This window comes from Myxine glutinosa, chromosome 6, assembly GCF_964187855.1.
Source record: "Myxine glutinosa chromosome 6, kmMyxGlut1.1, whole genome shotgun sequence".
In the NCBI taxonomy this organism is placed as follows: domain Eukaryota; kingdom Metazoa; phylum Chordata; class Myxini; order Myxiniformes; family Myxinidae; genus Myxine; species Myxine glutinosa.
Window position 1 is genome coordinate 42,368,620 of NC_136266.1, and position 13,853 is coordinate 42,382,472.

Consider the following 13,853-nt stretch of genomic DNA (forward strand, 5'->3'; position numbering starts at 1 on the left):
CGCAGATAATAATCGAAACGGTCACGTGTCAACGTTTCACATCGATATCCGATCCGCTTCCTTTCTCTTCCTTCCCTCACTTGCCTGTGCAAAAGGTGAAGCATAAATAACTAATCCTTCACTTTCTCCACATTTTATTTTACGTGTTAGCTGAATCCGGAACGTTGCCGCGCATTGACCTCTGGTGCCCAGAAAAATATAAATACAAATTAAACAGGACCCACACAATACACCGCCTATACACAGCGATAAACATCTGTCATAATAATCAAAAGTAAAAGATCAAAATGAACGTTAAAATGTCATGAAGGTAACTAGATCGGACATCACCTGCTATTTTTGCTGTTTTTTTAAATTACGACTTTATTTTTGTCACAGAAATGCAATAAACGTCTGCCACGTCTGCTTCGAGACCGGAGGTATTTCCTGTTTTTATTTGCAATAACAAAAAAAATCAAATCTTCAACAAAATCCAATAAGCGTTTACTACATTACCCGATTTTCAACATAAACGTACAATCTAAGCGAGGTTTTGAAAGTTACACGCTATAACTTCCTGTCAGGCATGGTAGATTTTTTTCTTTCTTTTTTGCGGGACGTCACTTCCTGTTGGAGTGTGTGGATGCTTCACTCTTCGGAGTACTTGCGATGATGGGTGAGAATGCAATAGAAAGTGCATGTTGAGCACAAAGAGGAACGAAAGTGCAGTATATGCGCTCGATCAAAACATGGCGTGCTTCCACAGGACAATAGGAGAGACGTGAATCCCACGAACCCCAACTGTGGACGTGGCTTCTTCGATCTGTGTCATGTGCCGTTTAAAATAGTTGATGAAGGGAATTTGATTTTTAGTCCTAAGGTTTTATTTGTTATTATTTAAGCATTCTCCATTCTTAAATTTCATACACACTACTTGTATATGCTATATATATATGGCCAAATGGCCATACGAATGTGTGTGTGTGTGTGTGTGTGTGTGTGTGTGTGTGTGTGTGTGTGTGTGTGTGTGTGTGTGTGTGTGTGTGTGTGTGTGTGTGTGTGTGTGTGTGTGTGTGTGTGTCGCAATGAGCAGCCCAGGGAGCCCGTGCCCTATTTTCTGTCCCATATTTATTTTAATGTCATAGTGATTTATGCTACTTTGAGGGCAACGAGGGACCACCCACCCCTTCCTCTTTCCGTAAGAAAAGTTCTGGTTTCACCACTGAATATTTGGGACTCTAAGTTGGTTCTTACCTCTTGATGCTGTGTGCTGACCACATATCTGTCCATTAGGCTTGGATTCTCATGTTGGTCTACTTTGAGCATAATATATGTTACTATATGGCCTGGCAAGATAGCCTAGACCCTTTACAGGTACGCACACTCCCATCTGAGCTGTTTAACCTGGGTTTGAATCTCTACCCAGGTATAAACTGTGTCACCCTGGTGTTCCGCAGCAGGGTGAGGATGGATGTGTCTGCTGTCCACGAGGAGGACGTTAACCCGGAGGACCCATCGAACAGCACTGGTCTCTGGTGAACATTAAAGATCCCACGGTGTCCTTGGCGAAGAGTAGGCTAGTTATTGCCGGCACCCTTGCCAAATTACAAATTCCTGCCTTGGAAAATGAGGGCAAATCACCGAAGATATTCCAAGCCAAAAGACTGCTTTAACACCCTGTAAAGTTGAACATTAAATATCTGAAATTTCCAGTTTTTCCTCCTTGGAGACCCCCTCTCCATGCATGTGTGTTTTTCATCCTATTTTCGCCTGTTACGTTCTGATCCGTTCAGCAAGCCAGCTCTTCCACCAGCCTCAATGATGTATATGGTACATTCCTGATTGTGATTGTATTATATTATGATATATACAGTTTGCTGCTGTCTTTATTTCCTTATTTTATTGCAAGTTCACCAAGTTCAATTTAATAAATGGAGTGCAATTATGCATGTTTATGTCATCATCATCATATATATATATATATATATATATAATCTTCTCTATCTTTTATTTATATATATATATATATATATATATATATATATTATATATATATATATATATATATATATATATATATATATATATATAATCTTCCATATCTTTTATATATATATATATAATCTTCCATATCTTTTATATATATATATATATAATCTTCTATATCTTTTATATATATATATATATATAATCATCTATATCTTTTATATATATATATATATATATATATATATATATATATATACAGTGGAACCTTGACTTACGAGTTTAATTCGTTCCGTGACCGAACTCGTAACTCAAATTGCTCGTATCTCAAATCAAATTTCCCCATTGAAATGCATTGAAATGCTATTAATCCGTTCCAGCCCGCCAAAAACCACACCAATTTTTTTTTAAATATACCGTATATATAAAAATATCTCGCGCTTTATATTTCACCTGTATGCAGCATATAAGTTGGCAGGATGGCCTGGACTGGAGGTACGCACACTTGACTCTAAAGTCTAAACTGTCCAGCCTGGGTTTGAATCCCGACCCAGCTATAACCTGTCATGGGTGAATCACAGGCAGGGTGATTCATCAATGGGTGTACCGCTAAACTGGGCGCCCCGTTTGCGTCCCATTAGTTGTTGGATGTTAAGGATCTCACCGTGTTTTCCACAAAGAGAAGGCGAGCTATCGCCGGCACTCTGAACAAGTTGTGGCCTGGCATGCTCTTCTCCTCTGCCGTTATATACGTCCTCCTCGACACCTCGCTCATTGTTTTCGACGATTGCGTTGTTTTATATCCAAGCACATCATCCTCTTCTTCTCAGCACTGCACTTGCCACTCACTTTCTTAGGCCCCATGGTTAAAACTAAGAAATTTTCCGAAATAACCAAAATGCGAAAACAAAAATGCAGCGCTATACGACAGAGATACGTACTGTACTTGCACGGCAAGATAACCACGTGACCAGAACCCACCTGGCGGCGTAAACTCGAAATAACCAAAATGCGAAAACAAAAATGCAGCGCAAAACGACAGAGATACGTACTGAACTTGCACGGCAAGATAACCACGTGACCAGAACCCACCTGGCGCCGTAAACTCGAAATAACCAAAATGCGGAAAACAAAAATGCAGCGCTATACGACAGAGATACTGTACTTGCACGGCAGATAACCACGTGACCGGGGTGGCGAAAGCTCGTAACTCGGATCTCGGCTCGCATCTCAAAGCAATAAACCGACTCCGAGCGACGGCTCGTATCTCGAAAAACTCGTAAGTTGGGCACTCGTAAGTCAAGGTTCCACTGTATATATATATATATATATATATATATATATATATATATATATATATATATAAATATAATCTATATCTTTTATATATATATATATAATCTATATCTTTTATATATATATATAATCTATATCTTTTATATATATATATATATATATATATATATATATATATATATAATATAATATATATATATCTTTTATATATATATATGTATGTAATCTATATCTTTTATATATATATATATATAATCTATATCTTTTATATATATATATATATAATCTTCTGTATCTTTTATATATATATATATATATAAGCTTCTATATCTTTTATATATATATATAATATATATATATATAATCTTCTATATCTTTTATATATATATATATATATATAATCTTCCATATCTTTTATATATATATATATATATATATATATATATATATATATATATATATATATATATATATATATAATCTTCTATATCTTTTATATATATATATATATATATATATATATATATATATATATATATAATCTTCTATATCTTTTATATATATATATATATATATATATATATATATATATTAGGGTGCATCAAACGCCCCTATGTCAAGAAAACAATCTGTCCCCAATTTTATTTTGTTCCAGTCATAAAATAAAGTTCCTATGCAAAATTTGGTAAGGTTTTGATATCATCTTCTGGGTCCACCTCAGCAAATTAGATTTTGAGTCGGTAGTATCAGAGTCAGAAATTTGACACGCAGCTGTTTTGAGGCCCATAAATAAAAATGAAAGGATTGACCGATTGCTACATACAATAGCTCTTTGGAAAGGTATTATTGTGCTCTGTAGCAATATATAATCATCATAGGGATAGGGATATAATTCACTTATACACAAATAGTCAAAATCATGATTTTATTGGTATAATCATATGTATACACAAAGAATTAAGTTAAGCACCCCCCCCCCCCCCCCCGTTTTTTTACAACCTCGCACATTACAAGTGTGTTGTCGTCAAAACAGTGTAATATACCCATGATATTGCTATATTTTCTGGAGAAGTGATATTATGGTCACATAAAAACATAACAATCATGCCGTTTTCAATATTTTATTCTGAATAATTTAAGGTGAAATTTTTTGGGAATTTTAGGCATATTTTCACCTCAATTTAAGTATGGAGCTATAGGTCCATCACGGACAGTGTGGATGACGTTTATGTTTTCTAACGTACAGTCATTGTTCTGAGAAGACCTCTAGCGATCTTTGCGTCAATAACGTGTGTAGGACCCACGTGATCGGATCACTGACTCAACCAATCACTTTTTTTCACTTTGATCACTCAATTTCATCAATGGATAATTGCTAATGTCATACCAATCATTATTTGATCTCACATACCTTAGAATATATGCCAATGTATACATATACACAAAGAATATATATTAGGGGGTGCTTACCTTAATTCGTTGTGTAGGGGTGCTTAACTTAATTCTTTGTGTATATTATAGATACCAGAATGATATAATTTTTATTACAGTAGAATCATATATACACAATCTTAGCATTTATCATCTTAATACGAGTACATCTGACTATGGATGAACATGAAAATAGAAACAAAACAAAGATACTGTAGTTTTCGTGGATATTTCTGACAGTTTAGTCTTGAGCTGCTCGCTTTCGAAGATTCGGGTCTCCTTGTGGTTGTGCTCAACAAGTTGTAGCACATTTTGGTAGTGGTCTTCACTTCTGGCTGCTGAAAGGAAGTCAGAGCTAAGCTTAACTCCCCTTTCTGCAGAGTCATTCACCACATTCAAGGCTTCAACATTAGTCCATGATGTCTGGTAGGCTGCAGAGTTAGTCCATTCTTGAACATCGGTAACTAGAAATGCCCAGTCAAGCTTCAGATGATGAAATAGGTACCATGAATCTGGTCCAACAAAATCAGCCAGAGTGGTCTTCTCAGTCAAGTCATCAGGAAATCTGGGCTTTCCAAACCCAGTACCAAACCGTCCTTGTGGGTTGGTTACTGGAAAATCTGGCTGAACCTCCAGAAGTCTGTCTGCCAGAGCATGGCGATGGTCATGACATGAGGAACAACTGAGCTGAAGAGGGCAAGTGGAACCATCTCTTCTGTGAGGTACCAGAGATGTCGTTTGAAGGCTTTCAGGGCACTTCTTGAGATTCCAGCATTGACAGCTTCATACTGTTTCAGTTGGAGATGAGCTGCAGGTCATTCCATGGGGCATCGGTGACAGAGGTACATGTCATCCACCAGGAGCTGTATACTAGAGTGACAAACGTGACAAATTCTCTGATCTTTGGCACTTGTTTTTCTGTGGTAATTGTACCTGCTGGAAGATCAGCGATTTGTTTTTCGAAGAGACATAATTTGATTGAGTAGACGAGCTTCGCCATCCATCTGACTTTATGCAGTGCACCAGGATGCTTGAAGGTTATTTGATGTTCAGCTACTTCACCATCAAGGAATACAGTACACAGATCAACAAATTCCAAATAATCATCACGTCTTAGAGATTGCTCGGTGTGACAGAGTCTGAGAATATTATTTTGCCAGTCACTTGTCAAACTTGTTGCTGCTTCATTTAGTTGAGATGGATCAAATCGTGAAAGTGGTTCATTGAATGTGTGTGGAAACATTTCAAAGTTCTTGCGAAACCTTGAGAAGAGGAAGATATCTGGTGACTTAGATGCTTCAACTTTAAGATCAGTAAAAATGTGCGTAAGAATGACTTCACCAGTGTGGTGTCTGCAGCCTGACCACAGAAGAGCTTTGTTAAGCCGTTGTTGAATTGTTACACAAGCTGCACTGATGTGGCCGGTGTTAGATGCAGTTGTGTCAAATGTCAAGTTGACAACATTCTCTTGGCAGTTCCATGATTCAAGTAGGTTATTAGTCAGCTGAGCAATTATATCTCCAGATTTACGGTCTGTTCCAGGCTTGTAGGATGGAACACCCAGCAGCTTCATATCAGTTTGAGAACCCAAAAGCACAGCCAGGCGTTCTTCAAAAGTGTTTTGGTTAGTTAAGCATGGAAGCAGCTTTGAGTCCCAGTGCAACGTAGCAAGCTTTGGAGGTATCCATTTGTCCTTACAGGTAGTAGCAATATGCTGTCCAATTTTGCGTCTTGATTTATCTGCTGTAGCATATGATGTTGACACCTTCGCTACATCCCCTCCTGTTTCTTCAATAAGAGCTTCTGTGAAAGCAGCCTGTTGGGTTGGTGTCATCTTCATCCTTGTTGCCAGTGAAACAAGACTGGGCCTCTTCAGGATGTCATGTGGAATGAAAACTGATGTGCCAGGTCTAACTAAACGATGATGACTTCTTGAGGTTGTTGGTGTGCTTGTTGAAGGTCCAAGAGTTACTTCTTCATCACTGTCACTAATATTATACACAGTGGTTGTAGTATTTATGTTGAACTCCAGCTCCATACTTGCTCGCCTCTCTGAAATCTTTTTCCTCGCGGTTCACTTTACGCTGCATCTTATCTGCCAACAGTTTATCTTGGCAGCCAAATGTTGCACAGCGATCTGTCTTCATAGATTCCAGGAATGCTAAGTCTTCAGGATTCTTGATGTGAGAACTAGCATCATTGGGCCACAAGGGAAATGTCTCCATAAATTTCATCTCCATTTGATTCACCTTTGTGATGCTTGCTGGAGTTGTTCTTCGGTTGATAGGGATTGATCTAAGCTTGGAATTATCATCTGCAAGTTTGATAATTTTCTCAATAGCCTTGCGTTCAGAGATGATAGGAATATTAGCCTTGCCATAAAATGGTGTCACTTTCTGCAGTACAAGCTTTGCTGATTCCCACCGAGAGCATCGTTCAAGTTTGCCATCTTCCGTGTGCCACATGAAACAACGTAGTACTTGTAAACAAGTTGGAAGTCTGGTGCCATTGATCTGGGAATCTTGTTCAGTTATGGCACTTCCAAGACCAAACACCTTGGTTGACTCTCTTGTTGCAACAGATGCTTTCTTTACTGTGCCATCCATTGTTTTATCTGAAAGAAAAAGGTAGTATTAGTAACAATAATGTCATTTCATAATTATGTACAACAAATAAATCAATTATCCAATTTTATTAGAGTATAGCCTAATAATTGTTTTAATCATCTTGTCTAGTTAAAAGATCTCTGTAAAGACAAGATGACTACGACATTCAGGATATTCTTTAATTTATATATTATATTTTAAAAATACTCTTCATTTAGCTTTATATCCATATTTTGAAAAAAATCATTATTTTGACTATTTGTATATAAATGAATTGTATCCCTATCCCTATGATGATGATATATTGCTACAGAGCACAATAATACCTTTACAAAGAGTTATTATATGTAGCAATCAGTCAATCCTTTCATTTTTATTTATGGGCCTCAAAACAGCTGCGTGTCAAATTTCCAACTCTGATACCACCGACTCAAAATATGAAATGGTGAGGTGGACCCAGAAGATGATGTCCAAACCTTACCAAATTTTGCATAGCAACTTTATTTTATGATTGGAACAAAATAAAATTTGGGACAGATCAATCCAACATCTTTTTAAAAATACTTGGGCATTTGATGCACCCTAATATATATATATATATATATATATATATATATATATATATATATATATATATATATATATATATATTGTTGCGGATATGAGATTGGCCTCCATCCATATCCGCTTGTAAATATTCCCCTATTTCCCCAATACTTCCCAACTATCCCCGATCCCCCATTCCCTAGTCCCATTTTCTGTAAACAACACTCTGTAGACCCGACCTTCCCCTATTTCCCCCATTAAATGTCGCATCCAGGTCCACCGCATCTCACGTAGACAACTATAGGACATCTTGCTAGTTATTCTTAGTCTATGTCAGTTAAGGACTCGTTTCCATTAATTCTGACTCTTCGTTGCACCAGAATGTGATTGTATGGCACCGTTAGAAAGTTTAGGACCTCCCAATACCTCCCCGCAGCTCTTCCTCATGGTACAACAACAACAACAACAACAGCGGCGGCGGCGCGGGGAGTGTGCGTCCTCACTCCGGCTTGATTAGCCGCCATTGAACATGTGCTCGACGGGGTTACCAAGTAGGGGCTCGCTGTCAGCTCCTCGTCAAGGGCGAAGCTCGGTAACCCCCCGCACCCAATAGAAGCGGCGGACCGATTCCATCTGGGGCGGAGCCAACGAGCCGAGGGCGTGTCACTCCCCGCTGAGCATGCGCAGGAAGAGGGAGGTGACGTCAGATACGCGCTGGACTTGAAGGAAGAGAGACGCCACCTCCGAGCGCTGCAATACCTCCCCGCATCTCTGGACCGGACCGTGTTTGATTCTGCCCCTGAGCCAAGGTGCACCTTGTGCTATCGACTGCCTGTCCTTCCCTGCCATCAATCCCTGTGTAAGTCAGTCTTGTACCGTTTGTCTGTGGTCTGTCGGGGATAGATAAGATTGTGTCTAAGTGCCCACCTTTTCTGTGCTTTACCTCTTACCTTGTAATCTACCCCTTTTCTCCACCACCAATTTTATCCTCCTCTGGAGGTCTTGAGAACTGTACCCCTTGTGTCGTTTCATTTATCCCAGCCGTTGTGTCCTTTCCTTCATTGATTTAGCATAGCGCGATTTGGGTCAACGTCGGGTGGAATCGGGTAAACTGTGCGAACACGGAGGCCATTCCGCTCGGCCCATCATAACATCTTAATAAGTCGTGTCCGTAACAATTGGTGTCGAGGAGTGAGATCGGACCCGAAGCGCGCTTCACGCGCTCGAAATTATTAACTGTGAAATTTGTTTTGTTTTAAAATAAAAACCCGAATTTTGAAGGTCGCGCTATGGCAGATCAAGACGGCTGGGTTCCGGTAGAGGAGAGTGAGGCAGGGTCGATCCAGGACCAAATTGAGGGACATGAGGAGAGCGAAGCAGTGAGGGCGGCAGGTTCGCAAAATGGCGTCCTCGCGCACGAGGTTGTGGGCGCGCAAAATGGCGCCTCGCACATTGCTACGGCGGCCGCACCCGCTGCACAAGTGGGAGGGATGGCCCAAATGCAGGCCCTCATGGAGCAATTTATGGTACAAATGCAGGCGTCCCTCAACCTGCAGAAGGACGATATGAGGGCTAATAGTGAGCAAATGAGGGCTGATAGTGAGCGATTGGGTGAGCGATTGGAGGGCCAAATGGGGGTAATGAGGGACGAAGCGAGGGGTACCGGTGAGGGGTTAGAACAAAGGATGGGGGCCCAGATCGGAGGGTTAGGGAGTAGAATAGAGGGATTAGGAAACAAATTTGAGGGATTAGACAATAGATTAGGGGAAATACAGGAGGGGTTAACGGGGGTAGAAAACAGAATGGCCGCTCAAGAGAATCAAATGGAAGAGATGAAAAAGGGGTTAGAGGGGTTAGAAAACAGTATGGAAGGCAAATTGAGGGACATGAGGGACCAAGCGGAAAGGGAAGTTAAAAAAATGGGGCAGCAGATAGAGGGGGTCAGAATGGGGGTAGAAACTAAATTGGATGCTCACAGGGAGGAAATGGAGCAGATGAGGGTGGCATCTGGGCAGGAGATGCAAGTGATGGGAGAAGAGATCAGAAGAGGTGTGAGTGAGGAGGTCGGAGGAGTGCGCGAGGAGGTGAGGCACTGTAAGGAGCGCATGGAGAAGGAGGTGAGAAAGGGGACTGTAAAATTGCAAGGTGGTATAGAGGAGTTGACGCTGGGAGTAGAACAACTGACAGTGGGACAAAAGGAGTTGGGGGACCAGGTAAAGAAGAACACAGCAGTAATAGAGGGTTTAAAATCGACACAGAAGGAGATGAAAAAGGACGTAGGGGTAATTAAAAAAGAGTGTCAGACGGTACATGAGGACCTGACGAGGAAAATGGACGAGGTGATAGAGGTAATGGAGACGAAGGACCGGCAGGTGAGGACGCACATAGAAACGGTCAAGGTGGCCTTAGAGGACGAGCTTGAGGAGACGCACCGGGAAATAAAAGAGGTGAAGCAGAAATTAGAAGAAGTGGAAGAAGGGGTAAGCGAAATTAAGAAGCGACGGAGAGAGGATAAGAAAGAGATAAAGGAGGAAGTAAAAGAATTGGTCCAAAGTCTGTGTTCGGATCGTGATGATGTGCTCATTAACCGGATGAGGGATTCGCAGGTGATGGAGGAGAAGCGAAGAGAAAGAGGACCCGGTGTAAGTGGTGACCAATATGGTCGTGCGTATGATGCGCCAGGTGATTTAAGAAGCTTGGGGGTCGAGATGGACCCGGGTGTTCGTGAGAGGCCGTTGGTGAAGTGTGCGACAGGTCTGGTGCGCGAAAAAGGAGGTGTGCGAGAAAGTCCGACTCTGGGGTGTGTGAGGAAAAAGTGCATGCCGAGGAGTGAGTGTGCCGTCGAGAGGGAGTCGGTCGTAGCGCGTGTGCGAGGGAGCACATGGAAGCGCGTAGTGAGGAGTGTTACGGAGGGTGTAAAGGGAGAATGCACGCCTGTGGTGAGTGTTAGAGGATGTAACGAGAGAGGGTGTGCGAGAAAGATGTGTGACGGACAGGTGCATGGGGAAAGAGTGCGCTGTCAGAAGTAAGGAAGAGTGTACACCTGTGGTGAGTGTTACAGAGGGTGTAACGGGAGAGTGTGCGCGAGAAAGGTGTGTAACGGACGGGTGCATGAGGAAAGAGTGCACTGTCGAGAGTAAGGGTGAGTGCGCTGTCAAGAGTGGAGGTGAGAGTAGTAAGAGTGACACGGAGCGTGAGTTGGTTGTGACAGGTGAGAAAGGAAGCACACCTGGAATGGTAGAGCGTGTGTGGGAATGCACGCTGGAATTGGTAGTGAGGCACGTGGTTGGGTGTGCGAGTGAGGGCACACCTGTGATTGTCACAGAGGAGGTGACCGAGGAAGGGGCGCGAAGAGGTGTGTTGGTGAGGTGTGCGACCAACGAATGTGTGCCAAAGTGTTCGGTGGTCAGGTGTGTGACCAAGTCGGTGAGCGGAATGAGTGTACCGAGGTGTGTAAGGAAAGGTACGAGGAGCATGGGAACAGCTGGATGTATGAGCAAGAAAGGGGTAGCGTATGCTTGTAAGCATCCAGGTGAGGCATCGACGGTAACCGGGTTAGAGGTTAGAACGACTTATAGCCGAATCGGGCCCTCGGTGCGCGTCGGGCAGCTTCGCGTGCCGCGAGGACCAGCGGGGATCCGAACCACAGCGGTTTCGAAAGAACCGCCGTACGCGATCCACGCTGTGCCTCGCTTGGAACGGCCGCGTCCGGGCTCCACTAGGCGGAGCGGGCAGCCCGATAGGAAGGGTCGTCATGGCGACCACTTTTTATTGAGACGCTCCGGCAGGTCGAGATCGGGCAATTGGATGGCTCCACGCCGAGGTGGTGCGTGGGATCTCGGCCCGGGTAAGCCCCCGCCCCTGCCCCGAATGCGGGACGTATCCAGCCGCTGGCACGAAAGAACCCGCGTTCATTGCTCGGCTGTACGAAGCCGAGCTTTAGAAGGGAATTGGCGCACCGAGAGGATCTAATAAGTAGACGGGTGATGAGGTTAGTGTTTTGGACCCAAAATTAGAAAAAAACAAAATTTGATGATTGGCAAAGGATTGGCAGTAATGATTGGCAGATGATGGCTAGTGATTGGCAAATTTTTGATTTGTTGAAATTTGATGTTCAAAATTGGTAGTGGGAGATGCCCGATGTGGTGGGATGGCAATTCTGTCATCCCTCACAAAAGTGGGGCAAATGCGCGATAGATTATGGGGTGTATGGCAGTGAAAACTAGCCCGGGTGGGTTAGGATATTGTGTGTAGGGATCTAGCGAAGATGACATTAGGTAACGTTAAGATTAGATAGTGACTGATACCTGTAGAGGGGACGCAGGTAGATTAGAGTGGATGATAATGACGAGGGAGCGCAATAGTTTAAAGGGACGACTGGGAAGCGCAAGTTTCAGAGGGGAGTAGTTACATGAGATGATGCTGTGTGAGAACTGGACAGGTGTGTGGAGCAGTGTATGAGTAGTGAGTGTTGTGGATCAGCGCGAATGCGCTTGGGGGAGAGAAGGGTGCAGGTGGCACCAGGTGTGAGAGCACAGGTGTGCAAGTACAGGTGTGTGGAATACATGGAGTATTGGAATGAGTGGTGTGGAGAGAGTTGGAGTAAGTGGTACGGAGTGGTGTGCATGGTGCGAAGGTGTGGATGGGGGAAGAGTGGACCCCTTTCACGAGTACCCGGGGCGGGTAGTGTAAGTGTTAGGTAGAGGGTATAGGTAAATTGTGGTTGGATATTGGCATTTGTGGTGCGGTTGCAGAATGGTATTGCGGATGGGTGCATTAGTGTTGTGGAAATGGCTGGGCGTGTAGCCTGTTAGTGTGTGTAGTTGGTTTGGGCACTCCACCACTGTGAGGATGTCGGCCAGGTGAGGCCGCAGGTGGGCTCTGGGAGCCGTTAGTGTCAGTGGGTGCCTGAGGATCCCGGGTGTGGATCGGGCAGCCCGTGCCAGAGAGGGCACTGAGGGGGTGAGAGTGCGAGAGGGCCTTCCCCAGTTAGTTAGGTTAGGGTGAGGAGCAGGTAAGCTCGGGTGGCAACTACAGTGGTGGAGGTGTGCAGGTGGGTAGACCTGCTGGGAGAGCTACACGTCACAGCCCAGAAATTGTGCGAGGGCACCGGGAGATGAATCGGGGGAGTGAGACCCCAAATTGAGAGGCACCACAAGTTGGTCAATGGGAATTGGTTTTTAGAACCCATAGTGTAAGTTGGCCAATGGATTGGCAGGGAAAGACCCCGGGTAATGTAAAGTTGTTAAAGTCATTTAGGAAATAGTTAGGATTGATGAACCTGTCGCACCATACGCAGCCACTTACCTGAGGTGATGATGATGACTCCACACCTGCGTTTTCTTTGTTTTGTGTTGCAGGAAATGAGAATTGCTGTGTGGATTTGTGAGACGCATCACGACGTGGATGAGACATTGGGGTGATTCCATCTCTCCCTCCTTAGGAGGGACTGATGATGAATTGGTGATGGCAAATTTTGATGTTGAGTTGGAAATGGCAAATTTGATTGGTTAGGAGGGAGAGAAGACGAATTTGGTTTATGGGAGGAACGGGGAAGACAGTAGGGACGTTTGTTGATGTGTAAAGTAGATGTTTATGGGTAGTGTTGTGTTTTGTGGATACAGTAAGGGGTAAGGGAGGGGCAATGTAGGTTACCTGGTGGGGGGGGGGGGGGCGTACGGTAGGAACGTACCTGTCTCACCTGGTTCCCATGTGCCCCCAGTGTGCATTACCTTATATTGCGTGCACTTTGCGCCCTTACCACCTTACTCACTTGCTTTATTTTGTCTCCCACCTCCGAGGATCTGGCTTTGGGGCGGAGAGAGAGGAGAGAGAGGTGCTGGCTCCGCAGTTGTGGGCCTGTACTTTCGCTGCTTGCTGCCTGGATCGATACACCATATGGACCGCAATTTTTGTGGCCGCCCACAATGGACCGCAGTTCTTTTGCGGGCAAGCACCACCCGTTGTTGGACCTCTGGGTCAACGTGGCACCTATGCCATACAGGTGAA

General features: G+C 43.4%; 1 protein-coding gene across 1 annotated transcript in view; it reads left to right on the top strand.

Annotated features, from left to right (window-relative positions):
• The first annotated feature begins 566 nt into the window (after nt 1–566).
• Nucleotides 567–13,853, top strand: part of KRTCAP2 (keratinocyte associated protein 2) — a 47,241-nt gene continuing 33,954 nt past the window's right edge. Inside the window, exon 1 of the mRNA XM_068097570.2 lies at nt 567–655. Within this exon, the coding sequence (XP_067953671.1) occupies nt 649–655 (7 nt within the window). The 5' untranslated portion in view covers nt 567–648. The remainder of the gene's footprint in view (nt 656–13,853) is intronic.